The sequence below is a fragment of the Eriocheir sinensis genome, chromosome 19, assembly GCF_024679095.1.
Source record: "Eriocheir sinensis breed Jianghai 21 chromosome 19, ASM2467909v1, whole genome shotgun sequence".
Lineage (NCBI taxonomy): Eukaryota > Metazoa > Arthropoda > Malacostraca > Decapoda > Varunidae > Eriocheir > Eriocheir sinensis.
The window spans coordinates 20,173,610-20,196,672 of NC_066527.1; the positions used below are offsets into that span (position 1 = coordinate 20,173,610).

At 42.7% G+C, this 23,063-nt stretch overlaps 1 protein-coding gene and 2 long non-coding RNA genes across 3 annotated transcripts; 1 reads left to right on the forward strand and 2 right to left on the reverse strand.

The window, feature by feature from the left end:
- Positions 1-528: 528 nt before the first annotated feature.
- Positions 529-5,644, reverse strand: LOC127000893 (uncharacterized). Its single transcript, XR_007754614.1, has 2 exons — positions 5,497-5,644; positions 529-5,270 (listed from the first exon to the last, which is right to left on the reverse strand). It is a non-coding gene; the product is annotated as an uncharacterized LOC127000893 (long non-coding RNA).
- Positions 5,645-7,130: 1,486 nt separating this feature from the next.
- On the forward strand, positions 7,131-8,688 carry LOC127000895 (uncharacterized). Its single transcript, XR_007754615.1, has 2 exons — positions 7,131-7,279; positions 7,429-8,688. It is a non-coding gene; the product is annotated as an uncharacterized LOC127000895 (long non-coding RNA).
- Positions 8,689-10,297: 1,609 nt separating this feature from the next.
- On the reverse strand, positions 10,298-21,204 carry LOC127000892 (uncharacterized). The gene is made up of 7 exons (XM_050865006.1): positions 20,922-21,204; positions 18,324-18,459; positions 16,517-16,842; positions 15,209-15,620; positions 14,565-14,679; positions 13,752-13,931; positions 10,298-13,442 (listed from the first exon to the last, which is right to left on the reverse strand). The coding sequence occupies exons 1-7, from the start codon at positions 21,176-21,178 to the stop codon at positions 13,111-13,113; spliced, it is 1,758 nt and encodes a 585-aa protein (XP_050720963.1). The 5' UTR covers positions 21,179-21,204; the 3' UTR covers positions 10,298-13,110.
- Between the last annotated feature and the right edge of the window lie 1,859 nt (positions 21,205-23,063).

Here is a 23,063-nt window from a genome sequence, read left to right on the forward strand (position 1 = left end):
CAGTTGTTGGTGTGTATTCCGCCTTTTCAACGGCTTACTTTACTGCACATTTTATTTACTTCTTATTGATTCCTCTTTTTTTTCCTATATCTTTTCCTCTTCTACCCATTATGCATTAGATAGATAGACAGACAGAGGAAAAATAAAGGGAAGAATAGACAGACAAGACAGACAGATGGATACTGATCAAAAAATTACAAAAATATACAGAAAACAGGAAAAACAGAAAAATAAAGAAATAAACAAAAACAAAGATAGGAAAACAGAAAAGGAAGAAATAAATAAAAAAACATAGAAAAACAGAAAACAAAGAAACAAAGATAGAAAATAAGAAAATGAATAAACAAAGAAACAAAAAGATAGAAATAAGAAAATGAAGAAATAAAGATAGAAAAACAGAAAACAAATAAACAAAAACATAAAAACAGAATAAAACAGACAAACATCCACTAAGCACCTCAACAACAGCCCCCCCCCACCCCTCCTCCTCCCCACCCAGTCAAACAGCCCGGTCAGTCAAACAGGGCGGCTATATAAAATATTTATTTAGTTAAAGTACATGAGGAAATACAAATGATTGATCTACAAACAAGTTGCATCACTGGAGCGATATTTGCAAGTCTTTGGATTAAGTTAAATGCGGCTTCTTTTGATGAGTGATTGGGCTTTGCAGTCAGGTGTGTGTGTGTGTGTGTTTACCTCTTAGTATTTACATATATATAGAGTTCAAAATAGATCAACATGTCCTTATGCAACTAAGTCTCAATTTCTACTTTCACACAATGTCTCTGTTTGCTAAGATTCATTTTTTCATTTCTTTTTTGTCATATCACCTTACTTAGCTTGTGTGTGTGTGTGTGTGTGTGTGTGTGTGTGCACCTGATGGGAGTTCTGCAGATGAGTCTGATGCTTTCTGTTCACCACCAGGCAGGGAGATAACAGACAGTCACCACAGACCAACAGACTTAACGAGACAGACAGACAGACAGATACATGGATACACAATCTCCTAAGGTGTGTGTCAATTATGGATCCAGAAAAGAATTGATGTAGTGTTGTTATTTCCGTTATTTTATAAGGAAACGCTAACAAAATAATAATAATAATAATAACAATAATAATAATAATAATAATAATAATAATAATAATAATAATAATAATAATAATAATACATCGATACTTTTCACATCACTGCATATTTTCCAGCAAACTTTCCCTTCCCTTTCTCAACTATAAATTTTCCACCCATACATTTCACCAATTAAATTTTCCTTTCTTTTCTTAACCTTGAATTTTCCATCAATAGACTTCAATTAATTTTCTTTTCTTTATAGAGCCCTTGATATCAGCAGTTTGTTTTACACTTTTCTTAATCCATACCCTTATTTCCACCCATACCCAGCCCTGACATGCCCTAATAGATATGCTAATGATCCCTCTCCACCAACCCACACGACCCTTTGATATCAGCAGCTCATTTTACAATTTTTCTTAATCCATACAATTATTTTCACCCATACCCAGCCCTGACATGCCCTAATAGATACCCTAATGTTCCCTCTCCACACACACAGCACCAGCAGAATAAAAAGATAGAAAACAATCTCAAAATGATGAGGTATATATGTCATTCTCCCGAGCCACTTCTAACAAGGCCTCACAACCCCTCCTCTAGGTGTTAACGTCATCCCCGCTAGAGTCCGATAAAAAAGGTCATGTTATTGAGGTAATGTTGACCTTTCCACGGTGTCCTCCTAAGTTTGTGTTGGATGATCTTCACACTGCGTTACCTCTGAATATTAATGATTTGTGAAGTTGTTAATTATTAGAACTTTCTTGTATTTTTTTCTTGGGTGTTTGTTGTTTATCTTTCTGTACAGTGTGTGATCTACCCTCTTCATCATGTACAGCTATAGAAAATGGCCTAACTTTCCCTTCACCTTCATCTCTACATCTTGGGGTATGTGCCACCAACAACCTACTCAAACGATATTCCCTTCACAATAACAGCACTTCACCTTGCAGAGAATAACATATATCTTCATTCTCTCCTTTTATCTTACTTCCACTCAGCGTTGCCAGATTGTCATCCAACTTTCCCTTTCCCTTCATCTCTACATCTTGGGGTTTGCGGCACCAACAACCTATTCAAACGATATTCCCTTCACAATAACAGCACTTCACCTTGCAGAGAATAACATATATCGTCATTCTCTCCTTCCTTTATCTCACTTCAACTTGACACACCTCCATCACCATAAAAAATGACACATAACGATATTCACTTCAGACTTAGTTTCCTCAAATTTCTAACCAATTACTGTATGAATGCAAAACACTATACAAGAAATATTCATAGTTTGGTTTGGGGTCTTACAAACCTCCTGTGTCAAACTGTGAAATAAAGGTTGAGAAATAAAGGAAAAGTTAAGAACAGAAAAGGGTAAGATAAAGGGAGGAAATGGAGATAAGAGAGGAGAAAGAAATGAAGATAACTAAGGGAAAGGGTGATGGAAAGGAGAAAGAAAATAGAGAGGAAGTGAGATAGAGAAATGAGGGGTGGAAGGAAGGGAAGGGGAAGGAGAAGGAGTAAGAGGAAGGAGGTGAAAGTGGAGGGGGGAGAGGAGTCATAGTGGACCACCCACAACCTCTTAAACCTAATTGAACAGGAGTCTTCATTTTTTTACAGTAAATGAGGCAGCACAAGTTATCAAGGCCCTTAGTTATCAGTCCCAAACATTACTTTTTAATTAATATTTCAGGGATGTGTCTCCCAGGTAACCTTTCCCTGCCCTGCCTGGATCCATTACTCTAACACACCTCAATGTATGTTCCATGTATCTGCTTAGAGAAGGCAGAAAATAATGCGATGTAAAAAAATCAACTAACAAAATGTGTACAATGAAAGGCTTGCTTGGCAGTTACAGCGTCCGTGTCACACTCTTCTTAACCATAACCTAAAACGAAGGAGACACTTTCTGCATCATAACGTCACACCCCGAGCACTCCCTTCACACACGCACCGGCAAACCTCACCACCACGGCTCAGCGTTCAGTGTTCAGGGGCAATTACACTGGGCATATTTTCCGTGGATCTTCAGTCAAACCATGATTTCCGCTGGCGTGGTTCTCAATTGTTTGTTGTTATTGCTGCTGATGAAGATGATGAGTAATACCGTCGTCCTTCAGTGAAATCTACCGTAGCTTTGGAAGATCGTGGACACGTCAGAAAACCACGGAAATATGAGAACCACGCCAGCGGAAATCGTGGTTTGACTGAAGATCCACGGAAAATTTGCCCGGTGTAATAGCCCTTTTATCAGATCAGTCCGAGCAGGCAACACAGTGTTCTGCAGGATTACTTCACTTTTCAAGGCCTCCACCTCTTAAATATTATCATGGTAAACTATATTAACATTAGATTTTGTTCTGTATAGTTTTCTGGAGTGGCATTGTTGTTTTTATCACACTGTATATAAGAAAACATTTCATTCTTTCATTTCCTTATCAAAAATAATTATATTACTTTGTTTTCTCACAAAAATATTATCGTGGGAAACTATATAATAACTTCAAACATTTTCCTTTCTTCACATATATATAGTTTTCTGGAAGATGGCATTGGTATTTTTCCACTATGAAAAAAAAATATATTATCATGGGAAACTATAATATCTTGAAACATTTTTCTTTCTTCACATATAAATAGTTTTTTGGAAGATGGCATTGGTATTTTTCCACTATGAAAAAAAAAAATATATTATCATGGGAAACTATAATAACTTCAAACATTTTTCTTTCTTTACATATATATAGTTTTTTGGAAGATGGCGTTGGTGTTTTTCCACACTAAAAAAAAAAAAAAAAAAAAAAAAAAAATCCTTGTTATTTCAGTTTCTTATCAAAAATACCTAATCACACTGCTTCCTTTTTTCACATTCTTCAAATTCCCTCCACAAAAACACTCCACCCTCCACATACTGACACATCTTCCCTCACTTCCTTATCTTATTTCCACTTGACACACTCGCAGCACCAGATAAAAAAATAACAAAAAATAATTACACTGCTTCGTTTCTTTAAATCTCTCAAATTCCCTCCACAAAAACAGTCCACTCTCCACATACTAACACATCTTCCCTCACTTCCTTATCTTGTTTCCACTTGACACACTCCCAGATAAAAAAATAACAAAAAATAATTACACTACTTCTTTTTTTCACATCCCTCAAATTCCCTCCACAAAAATAGCCCATCCTTCACATAGTACTAACACATCTTCACTCCCTCACTTCCTGATCTTGTTTCCACTTGACACACTCGCAACACTAGATAAAAAAATAATAAATAATAACGTTTATCTGTATTCACTTCAGACAGTATCTCTGCATTTCTCTCGGAGGTTCCGACGCAAGACAATTTCCACTCCGCACATCACCATTCAAAAAGTACTCATCACAAACTACTATAACCACTTGAGACGTCTTTCCTTCACTGTGTTAAGGGGCTATTACACCAGGCAAATTTTCCGTGGATCTTCAGTCAAACCACGATATCCGCTGGCGTGGTTCTCATATTTCCGTGGTTCTCCGACGTGTCCACGATCTTTCAAAGCTACGGTAGATTTCACTGAAGGATGACGGTATTACTCACCATCATCATCATCAGCAATAACAAGAAAGAAATGAGAACCACGCTGGCGGAAATCGTGGTTTGACTGAAGATCCACGGAAAATATGCCCAGTGTAATAGCCCCTTTATGGCGAGCGAAGTTGGATGATTACTTCCTTCCACTTGACACATGAATACACAAAAAATAATGACAGCAAACTACAGGGTGGCCCAAAAGTCCTGCACCATAGCCATATATAATTGATTAGAAGTCATATTCCCCTATGGTGTGGGACTTTTTGGGCCATCCTGTATGTAGTATGTATATGTTCCCTTCCAATGTGCCTTCTTCTTCACAAAAATATCTACAGGTATCACAGTAATCCAACATCACTTGCACTCCCTTCAGAAAAATAATTACGACATCACCTCGGCAGTTCAAACACCTTATCATCCTTATTACCAGGACACCTCTGCTCCCGAGACTGACCTATCTTTCGGCCACTCCTCTAACTCTTTTTTGGAGCGGTGAGTAGCGGGCTTTTTTTTCATATTTGTTTCCTTTTTTTTATGCCCTTGAACTGACTCCTCTGCTGTAAAAAAATAAAATAAAATAAAAATAAATAAAAATCCCTTCAGAAAAATAGTTATGACATCACCTCGGCAGTTCAAACACCTTATCATCCTTATTACCAGGACACCTCTGCTCCCGAGACTGACCTATCTTTCAGCCACTCCTCTAACTCTTTTTTGGAGCAGTGAGTCGCGGGCTTTTTTTTCATATTTGTTTCCTTTTTTTTATGCCCTTGAACTGACTCCTCTGCTGTAAAAAAATAAAATAAAATAAAATAATAAAAACCCCTTCAGAAAAATAATTATGACCACCTCGGCAGTTCTAACACCTTATTGTCCTGTATTATATTGATATGGGATTTCAATTGGCAAACTGACTGACCTACAGAATATTCTTCCTTCATTTTGACTCCTCCTGCAGATACCTATATTGTGCAGAGCTTTCCATTTCCTTCCCATTTTCCTCCTCACTGTCTATGCTTTTCACTTTCTTTCTATTCAGGGTAGGAACGCTTTTCACTGTCGGTCAAAAATCTTTACCTATAATGTGCAGAGGTTTCCATTTCCTTCTCACTTTCCTCTTCACTGTCTTGCTTTTCACTTTCTTTCTATTCAGGGTTGGAACGCTTTTCACTCTCGGTTCGCTCTTGGTCAAATATCTTCACCTCACTTTCCTTTTCCTTGCAAAAATAACCAGCATTTTTTGTGCATAATTTTCCATTGCATACATAATTTTCATTTCCAAAAGCAAAGGAGGAGACGATCAATGAAACAAGAAACACGGGAATTCACACACACACACACACACACACACACACACACACACACACACACCAATCCACATGCCCAAATAATGCCTTTCTCCGCCTTGTGTGGCAGTGAGCGGAGACTTTGTGCGTGGCTTGAGCTGATGTGTGTGTGTGTGTCTGTGTGTGTTGCCTGCTGTCCTGTGTTGCTTCTGATATGGGGGACTCTGGCAACACACTCTCCGCAACACTGGTCATTGGGAAACTTTATTAACAAGACCTCCGTGTACTCTGCAGTGTGTTCCTACGAGCGACCGCCCCCACCTTGCATACGTAGAAGAATCCTCCCCTCGCCTTACACCATACTTATAAAAACTAATACACAAGCACACACATAGCTCACTACCTACCTATGCCTACCTGTAAAAAATATATATACGCATAGAAGTAGTAGTAGTAGTAGAAGCTTACGGAAATGTCGGGTGTGTGGTTGTATGGATGAATGTATGGATTGATATGGTTGCAAAAAAATGGGTTGTCAAATAGATGATCATAAAAGTATCAATCCACCTCTATTTTGAACATACAGCAAGTCATATGAGGATCAGTATTTCAATCCACAACTGTACATATATATAAAAGTCCCCAGCAAATAAAGACTCCTACATTTTCTCTGTTAGCCGACGGACAGCACAAGGATCTGACCCCATCTCTCCTTCAAGCCTCGCTGTATCAAACACTCTACAGCTCACCTCCAAGTCCAAGTCACTGATGATATGCGTATGGGTCTATACCTCTAGTTGGCAGTGGTTTAGCTAGATGACATGGGGAGGGAGGGAGGGAGAGAGGGACGGGAGAGAGGGAGGGAAGGTAGATATGATTGGGATATGTGTTCATGTACCCTACGATCAAATATTTCCCCCTTGTTACTGGATGACGGGTGTGTGGGTGGTGACGATGTGGTTTTGGGTAAGAATTAAGGGAGTTGAGAATGGAAGGCAAGCAAGAGGCAGGAGGTTAGGGAGCGAAATGATAGAGTGAAGCAAGAGAGAACAAGACACGCGCTTTACCACCAATAAAAATCATAAATAAAACAAAGCTGTACGGAAAATTATCACTAAACATGTAAATTTGTTCGAGAGCCGAGGAACCTCTCACATGTGTTTGATCTTGGTATAGTCTGCGCATTGTAACAGTCAGGTCGTATACGCAGAGAACACTTCACCATAGAGCATAACTGGAGGCTGGTACAATGCAAGGAGAGGCTTAAAACATGGCCTATTTAGTAAGGAAAGTGTCATTATATCGCTTGTTTGATCTTCCCCCAGTCTGCACATTGTAACAGCCAGGTCATGTATGGAGAGATAGCCACCACAGAACATGACTTTGAAGGCTCGTACAATGCAAGGAGAGGGTTAAAACACTGCCTATTTAGTAAGGAAAGTGTCATTATATCGATTGCTTGATCTTCTTCCAGTCTGCACATTGTAACAGTCAGGTCATGTATGGAGAGATAGCCACCACAGAACATGACTTTGAAGGCTCGTACAATGCAAGGAGAGGGTTAAAACACGGCCTATTTAGTAAGGAAAGTGTCATTATATCGCTTGTTTGATCTCTTGTAACAGTCAGGTCATGTATGCATAGATAACCACCACAGAACATGACTTTGAAGGCTGGTACAATGCAACGAGGGGCTTAAAACACCGCCTATTTATTAAGGAAAGTGTCATTATATCGCTTGTTTGATCTCTTGTAACAGTGAGGTCATATATGCATAGATAACCACCACAAAACATGACTTTGAAGGCTGGTACAATGCAACGAGAGGCTTAAAACACCTCCTATTTATTAAGGAAAGTGTCATTATATCGCTTGTTTGATCTCTCGTAAGTCAGGTCATGTATGCAGAAATAATGTCACCAAAGAACATGACAAAGGTGGCTTAAAACATGGTCAATTTGTTAAAAGAAAGTCTTATTATATTGCTGCTCTACCTCCTCTTCTTCCTCCTCCTCCCTGAACCGCAGTCTGACCTATCTATCAACTGTTATGTCGCTGCTAAACCTTCTCCCCTTCCCTGAACCTCACATTCTATCTATATACAAATGCAGGCACTTCACTGCAGCCAGACAGACACACGGAGGAACGCTGAGGGGAAACTGTACTCCACTCCATGTCTGGGCCACAAAACACTGCGGCTGGCTGGCTGGGGACGTCTGGTAAAGGGAACAATGTGTATCTCCCTAACAGTACTCTTGGGGTCTGTAAATCATTGTTCCTATTCACTAGTCAACCCCCATTGCCATCAGTCACACTTGGTCAATTAAAACACTGGATGACTGGCTGGCTGGGGACGTCTGGTAAAGGGATCACTTGTCTATCTCCCCTTTACTCTTGGGCTCTGTAAATCATTGTTCCTCTTCACTATTCATTTCCCATCCCAGCCAGTCACGCTTAGTCAATAAAAACACTGGGAAAGGTGACTCTACACACCTCCCTATCCTTAACTCCTGGGCTTTGAAAATTATAACACTGCTGAAGGGGACTCTAGACATCTCCCTTTCCTTTACTTTTGGGCTTTGAAAATCATTGTTCCTCTTCACTAGACAACGCCCATTCCAGCCAGTCCCACTTGGTCAATAAAAACACTGGGAAAGGTTACACTACACACCTCCCTTTCCTTAACTCCTGGGCTTTGAAAATCATTGTTCCTCTTCACTAGACAACGCCCATCCCAGCCAGTCCCACTTGGTCATAATAAGTCTCCATAACCAGGGATACAAATGATAATACACTAATACGAAGGCTCATACTGAAGGTTTACCAGTACATGACCAGCTAGCATACTTTTTCTTCCTTGCCTACATTCCTAGTGGGGTCAGATGCTCTCATATGTTGTAACAAGTGGATTCTGTTTTCTGTATCCTCTTCCTTCAGATCAAACTGCCTCACGTCTCTCTCAGTCTCATCTCTCCCCCTCATCCTCTGTCTTCCCTTCACCTGCTCACACACACTCCAAATCAAACCCTCCCTCCCTGTTCACACCATCACTCACTCAGCTATACAATGCCAGTGAAGTCTCCGTAATACACAACGAATCATACTGAAGGGCTACCAATACTTCAAACACTGACATACGCTTAATGGGCATACAAACTTTCACACACATACGCTTCCCTTGTACCCCTGAATATCTTGTGTCGTCAATAATACTCATGGTCAGAAGGGGAAAAGTTGGAAAGTTTCATTTAGTCGGCGCAACATCTGTGGTCATATGCTGGAGAGAGACAGAAGGGGAAGGAATTATAGGAGGAGAACAGATACCAGGAGACGGGACACGACCCCCGATTAATACCTGGTACCCATTCACTGCTGGGTGGACAGGGGCGAAGGGCATCGGAAAAGCCGCCCAAATTTTTCCACTCCCATTAGAACCCGGCAAATCTCCTTTGTGGCCTACGGAAGTGTTTGTTGTGGGAGTTGTAAGCGTTTGAGAATGTGGACCAAGGAGTTAGTAGCTTCATAAATGTCACGAGTTGATAGATGCTTTAGTCTGTAATTTGGGTTTCACTGGCCAGAATTTTCTTTTTACGAATCTAAATACTGCTTGTTCACACCGACACACACACACACACACACAAGTATCCACAAGTTTAATGAATTACATGAAATTAAAAAAGATACATGAAATTAAAAAAGATAAAGCCTGACTCAGTCCTCGAAATATACATATAGATAAGCACCCACTCACACACACACACACACACACAAGCATCCACAAGTTTAATGAATTACATGAAAAAAAAAAAGATGAAGCCTGATTCAGTCTTCGAAATATACATATAGATAAGCACTCACTCACACACACACACACACACACACACACCTGTCTGATTGATTCTTGCTTCCCTTACAGACTAACGGAGAAAGATATGTGCATGAACACTCCCAGCGCCTCACCCACGAACCACCTGTACAGAAAAACAACGTAGGCGTGTGAGGCAACATCGGAACAGGAAAAAACAAATCTTGGTGGGGCATAAAACCACCCACATACATAAAAGACAAACATGAGCCAACTACTGGACAGGACGAGAAGTGTACATTGCAACCGAGAAAATACTTAAGAAGCAACACAAGATTAAATTAAGACAACTAACTGTACTGTACATCTGATCCGCCTCTCGTGGGGGGAAGGGCCGAGAGGACGCCTCCCTTCGCCTCACGAGCTTAAGCTAACATAACATTGTACGTCTTGCGGTGAAAAAGTTTGTGATAAATTCTGATACATTTGACCAAGGGATGTACTGTTTCTGGAGCTGTTAAAGGGACAAAATAGGCATCACTGTGGGTGTGGCTGTACATTTTGCGGTGAAAAAGTTTGTGATAAATTCTGATACATTTGACCAAGAGATGTACTGTTTCCGGAGCTGTTAAAGGGACAAAATAGGCATCACTGTGGGTATGGGTGTGGCTGTGTTCTAAAAATTTTGTACATTTTGCGGTGAAAAAGTTTGTGATAAATTCTGACACACTCGACCGAGAATTGTACTGTTTCCGGAGCTGTTAAATAGACAAAATAGGCATCACTGTGAGGGTATGAGTGTGGCTGTGTTCTAATAATATTGTACATCTTCATCATCATTCATCATTTCATCGACGCCTGCCCCTAGGAGCTCCCACCAGGGGATGGCCACGGCAGAAGAGCTTCCGTCTTGCGGTGAAAAAGTTTGTGATAAATTCTGACACATTCGACAAAGAGCTGTACTGTTTCTGGAGCTGTCAAAGGGACCGTGGGTGAATGGTAGCATGGTAGCTCTGGTTGTAGTGTGTGGTGGGGTGTATGGTGGTGTGGTAGCTCTGGGTCAGGCTGTGGTGTGTGTGCCGTGGGGTGAATGGTAGCATGGTAGTTCTGGTCGTGGTGTGTGGTGGTGTGGGCTGTGGGGTGAATGGTAGCATGGTAGTTCTGGTTGTGGTGTGTGGTTGGGGTGTGTAGTAGGGTGAATGGTAGCATGGTTGTTCTGGTTGTGGTGTGTGGTGGTGTTGTAGCTCTGGGTGTGGTGTGTGGGCCGTGGGGTGAATGGTAGCATGGTAGCTCTGGATCAAACACCTGAGAGAGAGACAGGCCTGGTGCTGGTTAACTTAAGTACCACTACACAAGTCGCTCAAACAAGCCGTACACAACTAAGGATACTGACGCCTCTTAACATAATATTCCTAGCGGTACATCTCCTTCCTGGCTCCTAAAAAATAAAGAAGTTAAAAGAAATAAGTTACAAATTATAGTCCGTTCACTTAAATCCGACCCAAGCTGACAACATAAACCTAGGCGTGTTTGCAAGCTGAGTGCTGATTGGCTACTGCTGTGGCTTCCAAGTTTTCTTTAACCCGGTAGCAGCGACGGGCCAAATTTGTGGCTTTACCGTGTAGCAGTGACGGGCCAAATTTGTAGCTTTACCGTGTAGCAGCGACGGGCCAAATTTGTAGCTTTACCGTGTAGCAGCGACGGGCCAAATTTGTTGCTTTACTGTGGAGCAGCGACGGGCTAAATTTGTAGCTTTACCGTGTAGCAGCGACAGCCAAATTTGTAGCTTTACCGTGTAGCAGTGACGGGCCAAATTTGTGCCATGATATAAATCCCCCAAAATAGATGATACATACACTGATCAGAAATGCTTTGATATATGTTATGAAATGGTTTGTGTGAGTGATGATTTTTTTCTCATTTTTCTCGCTTAGAGGGACCATTAAGAAACATGATTCCACAGCTACCGGGTTAACCTCTGTTTGTGTTTACCTCACGCAGCACTTTCTGCTAATCTGCACTGTGCTTACGAACACGCTTAGGTTTATGTTGTCAGCTTGGGTCAGACTTAAGTGAAAAGAGTATAGTTATCTGCCTCGTCCTATAACAATACTAATTACTAGCCACCCTGTTCATTTTGGATCATAACGCTGGACTAATTAATTGCCCAATGATGGATGTACTTATAGTGAAACCAAATTGTCGAGTCCGTTTTGGCGCTGGCTCCCGCCGGTCCATTTCTCCCCTCTACTCTGCCACACCGTCCCAACACCTATTTTTTCCTCTCATATGTTACCTATAGCTTACATATGAGAGGAAGAGACAGGTGTTGGGACTGTGTGGCGGAGCAGAGGGGAGGAAAGGACCCGCGGGAGCCTACGCCAGACCGGCCTCGACATATTTGGAAGACTTTAGGTGGAGTTGATCCCCCACATCTACTTGATAGCACAGCACTCACAGGTGACTCGTGGTGGTGACGCTGAACACCTTGACAGTCTGGCAGGTTAGCTTATCACCACTAAGATGTCATCCTGAACCACACGAGATGAATAACAATGGCAGTGTCTTTGACCCTAAAAATCCTGCAACGAGGATAAAATAGTCACAGTGTTTTAGTCTCAACATAAATCGCAGGCAATCATCATCGTCCAGTCCACCCAAAACCTCTTAATGTACATTGCATAATTATATAACACATCCTCTATACTCACAAACTTCCCCAGACGAGTCATTTCTAGCACACTGTCTGTAGCTGGAACTTGCTCTAAGGGGTGTGTGGGGCCACCAGGGATAACAGGGCCTTGAGGGAAGATCCTGTGGTGCATCAAGGAGCCCTGACAGCCCTTCTGAACAAAACTCTCATGCAGGCTTTATCAGGTACCCTTCGAGACACACACACTGGCCAGCTTCTGCCTTACTGCTACAACACAGTCTTCCGTGCCAGTTCAACAGTAGGTATAAAAATATGAGAGGAGACCACTCGTGTTGATGGCAGTAAGAGCTGACACACCTCCGCAGCAACAACATGAAACACAGACATGAGAATACTCCACTAGGGACACCACGGGGGCACAGCCACATCGGAGGCTGACCAGTCTATCATGCCCCCAGTCCCCCACGCACTCTGTCTCTCACGACCCCAAACAGTAGCAGCCTTAGCAGATACATGGCCCCTCGGGAATCAGGCAGAATCACCCATCACTAAAACCATCTTGATCTTGATGATGAGACAGGAGGAGCATTTAGCACTTTATAAACTCTTTACAAAAACTTCTCCTTATGCAAACCTCCTCTGCACGTCCTGATAATACTAAACAGGCGGGAGGTGAGCCATGTTATGTACGGTACTCTCCGACGCCATGCAGTAAGACCCTAGTGAGAACTCCTGGCCACCTTCCATCCCTGAGTCAACTGTGAGGATAAGCTTTGACACCTCTCCACCTCCTCCTCCTCCTCCTCTCCGCCCTCGCACCACCCACTCACAGGACGTTTCTCCCCGCCACCTCTCCCCACCCAGGCGGCATCCAGCTCGTCACACGCCCCGTCCACCTGCGTGATGGCCAGGCGGTGGTCGTAGGTGGTGGAGGAAACGGTGTCGTCGTACTGGTAGCCGTCGCTGGCCCCTCCGCTGCTCCCCTCCTCCTCCACCTCCTCCCCCTCCAGATCCACCACCTCGTAGGAGTCATGGGGGTACATCTCAGACTCTGGAAAATTAATTGCTTTGTTTTAATCCCTCCGCTGTTTCCTATACTGTAAAAAATATATTTAGGAGGAGTGCTTAGTGGGGTTCTTCATTTTCTTTTTGCCTTTGAGCTGTTTGCTTCCCTATATATATATATAAAAAAAAACCATCACCACCACCACCGCCACACACCTTCCTCGTGGTTGTGGCTGATGGTGAGGGGCTCCTTCGTTTTCTTTTTGCCTTTGAGCTGTTTCCTTCACTGTATAAACCGTATAAAAAAAATTAAAAAATCACCATCACTACCACCACCACCACCACCACCACGCACCTTCCTCATGGTCGTGGCTGATGGTGAGGTTGACGCGCTGCTCCAGCTTGTAGGCGTCGGTGAGGGTCTCCAGAGTGTCGAGGGCATGGCTGAACTGTATCATCGGCAGCTGGCTGGTGACGCGGAGCAGACGCAGCAACACACCATGCGCCAGCTGCTGCTTTTCACTGACACCGAGCTCTGTGGTGGGAGAGGGTGAGTTGGAGAGTGTGTGAGGGTGAGCAAGAAACAAACAATATGAAATAACAGAGAGGGTGAGTTGGAGAGTGTGTGAGGGTGAGGAAGAAACAAAGATGAAAGAACAAGCCCAGAAAAAGTGAGCCAATGTTAGAAAGAAAGAGATTGAGTGTGTGTGTGTGTGTGTGTGTGTGATAGAATACTCAATAGGAAACAGACAAACAGAAATGTGAAGGAATGAATCGAGAAAAAAATGAGGCTAAGATGCGAGGAAAGAAAGTGAGTGATGGAATACTGAACAGGAAGCAAAAAAAACACTGAAAAATGAATAAATGAGTCCAGAAAGAAATGTAAAAATAGGAATATGAATAATCAGGCAAGAACAAGATGATGGACACACACACACACACACACACACACACAAGAACTGAGGCAATAATTATAATAAAAATAATAATAAAAAAAGAAAGAAAAAAGAAGAGGAAGAGTCAGAAGAACGAAGAAGAAGAGGAAGAAACTCTGAAACTATTTGAAACTTTATTATACTTGCAGAAAAAATGTAAGAAGAAAAAGAGGAAGAGAAAGAAAAATAAGAGAAAGAAAAAGAAGAAAAAGAAGACTAATCAACAAGCCTACCAGTGTCCAGAGGGGTCAGCATGGAGAGGTCAAAGGAGGGGTCGGTCTGCTTGGCTCTCTTCTTCTTGGGGACCCTCTTGGTGGGCAGGGCACGAACCCCATTGGTGTGTGAGGTCTGTTGGGGAGGGAAAGGGTTCACTGAGTATTGGCTGTGACTGAGACGGCTCAAAATTCTGGGCTCAAAAAAGTGTGATTCATTGATAACTTGGTGTGAACAAAACTCATGTATTTTTTTTTTTTTTTTGTCTGTATTATCTTTGTTTTGAGTGTATTTTTAAGTGTGATGTGTGTGTGTGTGTGTGTGTGTGTGTGTGTATTTACCCAGTTGTAGTTTTACAGGGCCCGGGCTTACGCTGGTGTGGTCCCGTCTCCGTATCTGTATTTGTCCAACTTTTCCCTAAAGCTTTGCACACTCTTCACCAATACTACATCCTCACTTTGTCTGTTCTAAACCTCTACATTTCTCTCTGGGTAGCTATATTTCTTTGTCTCTCAAGCATCTTCCTTTCCTCAATTTTTTACTGTATCCTCTTGTGTTCCTGGTGTTTATTCCTGGTATGTGTGTGTGTGTGTGTGTGTGTGTGTGTGTGTGTGTGTGTGTGTGTGTGTGTGTGTGTGTGTGTGTGCGAGCCTGCCTCCCTCACCCCATTGCTGTAGGCGGTGGCCCCCAGTCTGGCCCCCACCTTGTCCCCAGACCTGCCAGGGGGTGGGAGGCGCAGGGGGGCTCGGGCCACCTTCTCCCCACGGGCCATGGGCTGCTTGTTGAGGGGCCTGCCGGGGGGTCGCTCTGAGGGGGAGGTGCCGGTCTTCTCGGGGCGCACCGGGGACCGTCGCACCACCTTAGACACAGTGTAGGAGCCGTCAGGGTACCTGTGGGCCACCTGCTGCTGCTGTCTGGCTAGTGCTTGGTGCTGTTGCCTAGCTATTGCTTGGTGCTGCTGCCTGGCTAGTGCTTGGTGCTGCTGCCTGGCCACCTGCTGCTCATGCTGCCTGGCCATCACCTTATCGGGGGACGCAAAGCCGCCCGGGGTGCCTGGTGTCTTCTCGGGGGAGTTCCTGAATAGGGGAGGAGGAAGAGAGTGATGGGGCATTCTTTGGTAGGCTGGGATAATCACACTGATGGGATTTTGATGTGAATAGAAGCCACACTGGCAGATGAGAGATGTACATTTACCAGAGTTTCAGTGCGAGTGTCCACCGAAACTGTCCAGTGAACATAGAGAGAGATGTACATTTCCCAGAGAGTTTCAGTGCGAGTGTCCACCGAAACTGTCTGGTGAACATACAGAGAGATGTACATTTACCAGAGAGTTTCAGTGCGAGTGTCCACCAAAACTGTCCAGTGAACATACAGAGAGATGTACCTTTACCAGAGAGTTTCAGTGCGAGTGTCCACCGAAACTGTCCAGTGAACATAGAGAGAGATGTACATTTACCAGAGAGTTTCAGTGCGAGTGTCCACCGAAACTGTCCAGTGAACATACAGAGAGATGTACCTTTACCAGAGAGTTTCAGTGCGAGTGTCCACCGAAACTGTCCAGTGAACATACATCCTTCATCTGCCAGCATGGGTTTATTCACACAGAGTCATTCTTCCAGGACTCACAAACGGTGCCGGCAGAGGAGGAAGTCTAACGTTAACCTTACAAACACCACCGAGTGCCGTGTGCATGAACAAAAACAAAACACATTACACCAGTCTAGGGTTACCAAATATTGCCCATTGTATTTTCCGGTTCTAAGTCACAGCTATCGCAAACAAACACCGATAAGTAGTAATGCTTTTAACGAGAACTTTAACTGGAATTCCATTATCTGTGCGGGTAGGAAAGTTTCGGGCCCTGGAACTGATAAATGCAATGTTCTGAGTACGATAATTTGCCAACACTGCACCACTCCCATAACATTAACGAGCCTCATCAAGCCCCACCTGCACACCTGACAGAGCCTACCTGAGCTCAAGCTGTTCCTGGGCGTGCCTGGCGCTGCCCACCACCACCATCTCATTGGGCGAGAACTGCGACTTCTTGAGCTTGACGGTGATCTTCTCATGGCTGGAGAGGGAGGAGTTAGGGGTGTGGTGGGTGTCGATAGGGGTGTGGGGGCTCTCTATGGGGGTGATGGAGAGGTGGGGGCTGCTGTAGATGGGTGTGGGGGAGAGGGTGGAGATGGGGGTGGATTGCTGTGGGGGCGTCTCCTGCACCTGGGACATGGACACCAGGCTGGGGGGGGAGAGGACGGTGATGGGCTCGGGCACGGGGCATGGTGGGGAGAGGCCCTGCGGTGGGGAGGAAATATGGGGTGAAAAAAGGCCTTACGATTTACTTCCGCTATCTATTCTAATGCTAAAAACAGTGAAAAAATAAAAAGTATCAATTAGGGGATAAAAGGCTGCTATAATGTACTTCCTGAATCTCCTTTAGTGCTTAAAAAATTGGAAAAAAGGCCTAAATTTAATTCCTTGGGGTGAAAAAAGGCCTTACGATGTACTTCCTCTGTCTATTCTAAGGCTAAAAACGGTGAATAAATAAAAGGAATCAATTAGGGGATAAAAGGCTGCTATAATGTACTTCCTGAATCTCCTTTAGTACTTAAAAAATGGGAATAAAAGGCCTAAATTTAATTCCTTGGTCTCCCCTAGTGCTAAAAACAGGGGAAAAATGCCTCTATAATTTACTTCCTGGTTCTCCATTACTGATAAAAATGGGGCTCGGGCTGACCATCAGGCCCATATGAAACAGTCTACCGGTGCTATTGACCACATGTAAAAATAAAAATAAAAAGTAAATAAATAAATAAAACTTCAATTTCAATATGTGTTTTTCTCGGCACACTTCTGCCATACTATTACTAGCAGAAAAAATATAAATGTTGGGTGAGGAAATGAACCGCTAACAGTAGTTCATGGAAAGATCACAGGGAACAGAGCCAGGCATCATGATAGAGTTGTAAAGAATAAACTAACCCCAAGACTGGAAAACATTATGCAAACATCACCACTACCACCACCACCACCACCACCCTTACCTCCTTCACATTCACTACCACCACCCTCCCATCATTACCTTCACCACCACCACCACCAACTTCATCACACTAATCCTCGCAGCAACAATACTTAATAAACACACCAATTAAAGAATGCTAATGAGCCCCCTCCACCACCTTACAAACTCCCCATTGTCCCTATGACCTACACACAAAACCAAGCAAGCATCAACCAGACATCATTAATAAGAGTGTTGTAACTGAGCTCCAAGGAATGGCCTGAGATGGGAGAGCTGGTAATATGGAAGTGTGTTTCTCACTCAACATGGCTACATTACATACTTTACTGAAACACCAACTACTATTATAAGTTTATCATTCGTGGAAAGTACCAAGTTCTTATATATTTCCAATCTAATATAGCTACAGCACCTACTAATTCCATATATCAACAGTTCGATTTTTTCATAAAACACTAATTATAGTTATTATGGTGCCTAAATAAACGAAAAATGGTAGGTAAATAAAAAAGTTTAATACAGTTGTCCCTCAAATAGTACGGTTTCGGGTTTATACGGATTGTCATAGAGGATCTTTTTAGGAACTTTAAATTTCCTGCTCAACGGGAAATTAAAAAATCCTAAAAAAATCATCTATGAAAATCCACATAAAACCAAAACCGAACTATTTGAGGGATGACTGTAATGGGAAGGAAAGATTGAAAGAAACACTAAAATATAAACATCACAAATAAATACAGGAGAGTAGTACCTTGGGTGTGGGGGGCAGCACTTGCGTCACCCCGGGGAAGGGTTTGGGTGGGGTGTCGTGGACGTGGGTGTCGTATACCACCAGCGTGCGGGCATCAGGACTCAACCGTAGCCGGACCAGCCTTGGACACCGCTCACTGAAGGGGTTAAGACATTATATTTTGGCTGCTATCATTATTCCTATTTTTCTCCTAAGGTTAATATATTATAATTTGGAGGCTATTTTTATATTCCTATTTATCTTCTTAGAGTAATAAACATATCATAATTTGCCTATCATTGCTCTATTCATATCTAATATATTCATTATAGGCCTAATTTGGCTATTATTACTATATTCCTATTATCTTCTTACATTAAAATCTGGCTGCCATCCTTATATTCCTAAGTTGGCTGCCCCCTAAAAACAACAGAAATCAACAAAATATATAATAAAGAAAAACAAATGGCAAATAAAACTGATTTAATACCTTGAGGAAACCTAACATATAAACCTAAATCAACTTTAGCACTGGGGGTGACACAGTACATAGGAAACTAACCAAAAAATAGACAGGAAAACCTTATCTAAACAACACACCAACTTGCAAACTCCCTTGACCCACACACAGCCAGACATTTTCCATCATTACCACCTTATTAACACACTCAACATCACATCCCTGCAACAGAACCTCAGTGTTGTAGAGAGCCCCAGCGTGAACACTTTCAAAAACAGGTATGACAAACTGGAGACATTCACTGAGAAGAGGCACCCCTGTAAGTTATTTAGCTCCCTAGCCTCTTTACCATCACTAAGGTAAGCACTAAGGTAAGCAAAACCCATTCATCAGTAACAGCAGCACCCTAAGGAACCATGACGGAATAAAGACAAGCTGAATAACGAAACCTAACAAAAACGATTAGAATTAACTTTAACAGCAAATAAAACTGATTCCATATCTTGAGGGAACTTGACATGGAGGGTCGTATTATAAGACACTTTCACTTCTCACATCAGGGGGTCAATCGGGTTCTATTGAGTGTTTTTTTAGGTTCAATGTACAGAGGAACGGTCAAACTACCACAAGGATCATAAAACTACTCCTGGAAATGACCCAAACTCCTATGAAAGCCTTGGCAAATATGTTCTTGGGTGGCAAAATGTCTTATAATACGACCCATATAATCTTTCTTCATATTTACCAATGGGAGTGACAAATTAAATAGGGAAGTAACAAAAAAAAAGTAGAGAAACATCGCACTCTTGACCCCATGTACCTCCATGCTTGACCCAATAACCCACACACACAACCACAAAAAAAACATCAGTAACACCCCCCCCCCCCCAAAAGGAACCCTGTTGGAATAAAGACAAGCTGAGTAAATGAGGAAATCAATTATAAAACAATAAGAATTAACACTGCCAAGCCGCGCCCAACCCCGAGGCTGAGAAAGAAAGGGAGGGAGAGAGGAAGGGAGGTTACACGCACGTACGCCTGTTGTAACCCTTATTTCAGCTCACTATCACCTTCTTGACCTCTTAAACACGACATCAAAGGAACAGAATCCCCCACCTAATCCAAAAGCCTTTATAAACTGCCACAAAATCCTTTAACATAAGCCTAAATCCACGTATTCAACAAGTCTTGGAGAGGGAGAGAGCGAGGGGGAGGGGGAGGGCAAGAGAATCCATTTATTTCATCCTTTTCACCTTATTAACGTATCTAGCATAACTTAATAGCCAAGGAACATCATACAGAGCCGCTTTACACACTTTGAAAGCCACGTGACCCTTCAAAATAGGCCTAAAAACGAATATTCACTAAAAACCATGGAGAGAGCGAGGGGGGGAAGGGAGGCTAGGGATCTTATTTTTCGTCATTATCACCTTATTAACGCACTCAACATCACTTTCAAGAAACAGAACATCCTCTCTGTGCACAACCCACACCTGGGCACCCACAAAATCCACCCCAAAAGCCCCCAAAATCGAGAAATCTAAAAAAAGAGAAATCCCCAAAACTCACGCATTTTCCATCACCACCACCTTATTAACGCACTCAACATCACTTGCCAGCAACATCACATCCTCTCCATGCACAACCCACACATGGATACCCACAAAATTCACCCCAAAAGCCCTAAAAACGAGAAACCTAAAAAAAGAGAAATCCCCAAAACTTACGCATTTTCCATCATTATCTCCTTATTAACGCACTCAACATCACATCCCCGCAACAGAACATCTTATTTACACACAACCCACACATAGACACCCACAAAACCCACCAAAAAAAGCCCTAAAAACGAGAAACCTAAAAAAAGAGAAATCCCCAAAACTTACGCATTTTCCATCATTATCTCCTTATTTACGCACTCAACATCACATCCCCGCAACAGAACATCTTATTTACACACAACCCACACATGGACACCCACAAAACCCACCCAAAAACCCCTAAAATCAAGAAAAACCCAAAACTCACGAATTTGACCAAAAACAAAGGGTTTCGGAGGGATACCCCCCCAAGGACCCCACGACCCAGCCCAACCTTTCTTTTCCTCCTTTTTCCCCGTTTTCCCCAATTTTCCCTGGCCTCCCACGCCTGGCACTCACTCGTTCCCAGGTCTGCCAGGTCTCCCGTTGTCCACCGAGCACTGGTAATCAAGCTGGCCATATTTAAGACGGAAATTGAGGTCCCGCATCTGGTCAACGGTGAGGCAGTAGTTTTCAAGCTTGACGGCCTTTTTGAGCACCAGCCGCAGCCCGTAGATCTCCCTGTGCTTCTCGATGGCCCTGTTAACATCCCGGTAGCAGATGAAGCTTCTCCCGGTGTGCAGAGGGGAATATTGGGATAAATGAGGCGGCGGCATTCTGTCAAGACCACATCGAGAAGGAAACTGAAGCCAGGCCACTGTCCGGATCCTTACCCCTCACTAAGAAAATTCTACTAAAACTCAATTATCACGCGTTTATTTTGTATTAATCACCTATATATTAAAGATAAAGCATGATAGGAGTCTTTTATTGTGTTTTCCTTATCTATCAGCTCGGAATAATTAAATAAGAGGAAGGCAAAGCCAGTAGACCACATCAAGGAGGAAACTCAAGCCAGGCCACCGTCCGTATCCTTTCCTCTTACTGGGAAAATTCTACTAAAACTCAATTATCACGCTTTTAATTTGTATTAATCGCCTATATATTAAAGAAAAAGCATGGTAGGAGTCTTTTATGGTGTTTTTTTGCCTTTTTAATCGCAGAAGAATAGTTAATTGAGAGGAAGCCAAAGCCACAAGACTTCATCAAGGAGGAAACTCAAGCCAGGCCAGCGTTCGGTTCTTTAGTTTATGATAGGAAAAAATCCGCTAAAACTCAAATATCGTGCTTTTATCTTTCATTATTCATTTAAACATAGAAATCAATATATGTTTGGTGTTTTTTTATCTGACTAGTTTTGATTTATTTATCACTTTACAGGAATTTAATGGGAGGAAGCCAAGGTCAGTCAGAGGATCCGGAGAGCAACAACGCCTTCATAACTCTCACGGACCTCAACATCTCTTAATTTTCCTCATTAACCCTCTATCTCCCCCTTTCCACCTGCCCAACACCATATACGGAACCTACCACTACACTGATAACAACAGCAACACTAAATACAAGCGTGATCTATTAAAACAAGGCTTATTTCACGGCTAATGTGCCAACCCTCGCCATTACGGAATTAATGAGGCTGATGAGGGAGACACGAATTTTCTCTTTTCCGATTTCTCCGCCCTAGAAACACGCTATTCTTTTAGGCTAATGGCGTCTTTACACTTTGTTTCCCTCTCCGTTGAATTGGGTTAGTGAAAGAGGGAGTGAATGGCTGTATTTACCGTTATTTGACATCCTTTTTTTTTCTCCTCTTTTCGTATAGGCCTATTTATACAAGGGGGATTAGGGAGGGAGAACAGGAAGAGAGGGAGACGGGAGGGAGAACAGGTGGGAAGGAAAACGAAAGAGAGGAAGAATGAACAGGAAGGAAGGAAGGAAGATCGAGGAGGGATGGAAAACAATAGGAAAAAACAGGAAAGGAAGATGAAAGGAACAAGAGGAAGGAGAGAAGACAGGAAGGAAGGAAGGAAGGAAGGAAAGAAAGAGGGAAGAAGAAGAAAGACGAAAGGAAAAAGAGGAAGGGAAGAAGGAATTGAAAGGAAGAAAATGAAGAAGACTAAGAAAACATGAGAGATATGACAGAAAATAAAGGGAACACATTAATAAAGGAGAAAAAAATACGAGGAGGAAAAAGATAAAGGGGACAGGATGTAAGAAAGATAAGGAAGATAAGAATTAAGGACAGGAGGATAAGAAACAATAGCTAAATTAACAGAGAGGTGGATGAGAGGGGAAGGGAAGATGGAGGAAGGAAGGGAAGGCGAGAGGTCGACCCGAGAGGAAGGAAGGAAAGAAGGAAGGAAAGGAAGAAGGAAGGAAGGAAGACTATGAAGAGGAGGAAAGATTAAGACAGAAACAGGGAGAGGAAGGAAGGAAAGGCGTGGAGAGACGGGAGGAAGGAAAGAAAGAAGGAAGGAAGGAAGGAAAGAAGGAAGGAAGGAAGAATATGAAGAGGAGGAAAGATTAAGACAAGCGGAGAGAGGAAGGAAGGAAAGAATGACGGGAAGAAGGAAGGAAGGGAAGAAGGAGACGGGAGGAAAGAAGGAAAGAATGACAGGAAGGAAAGAAGGAAAGAAGGAAGAATATGAAGAGGAGGAAAGA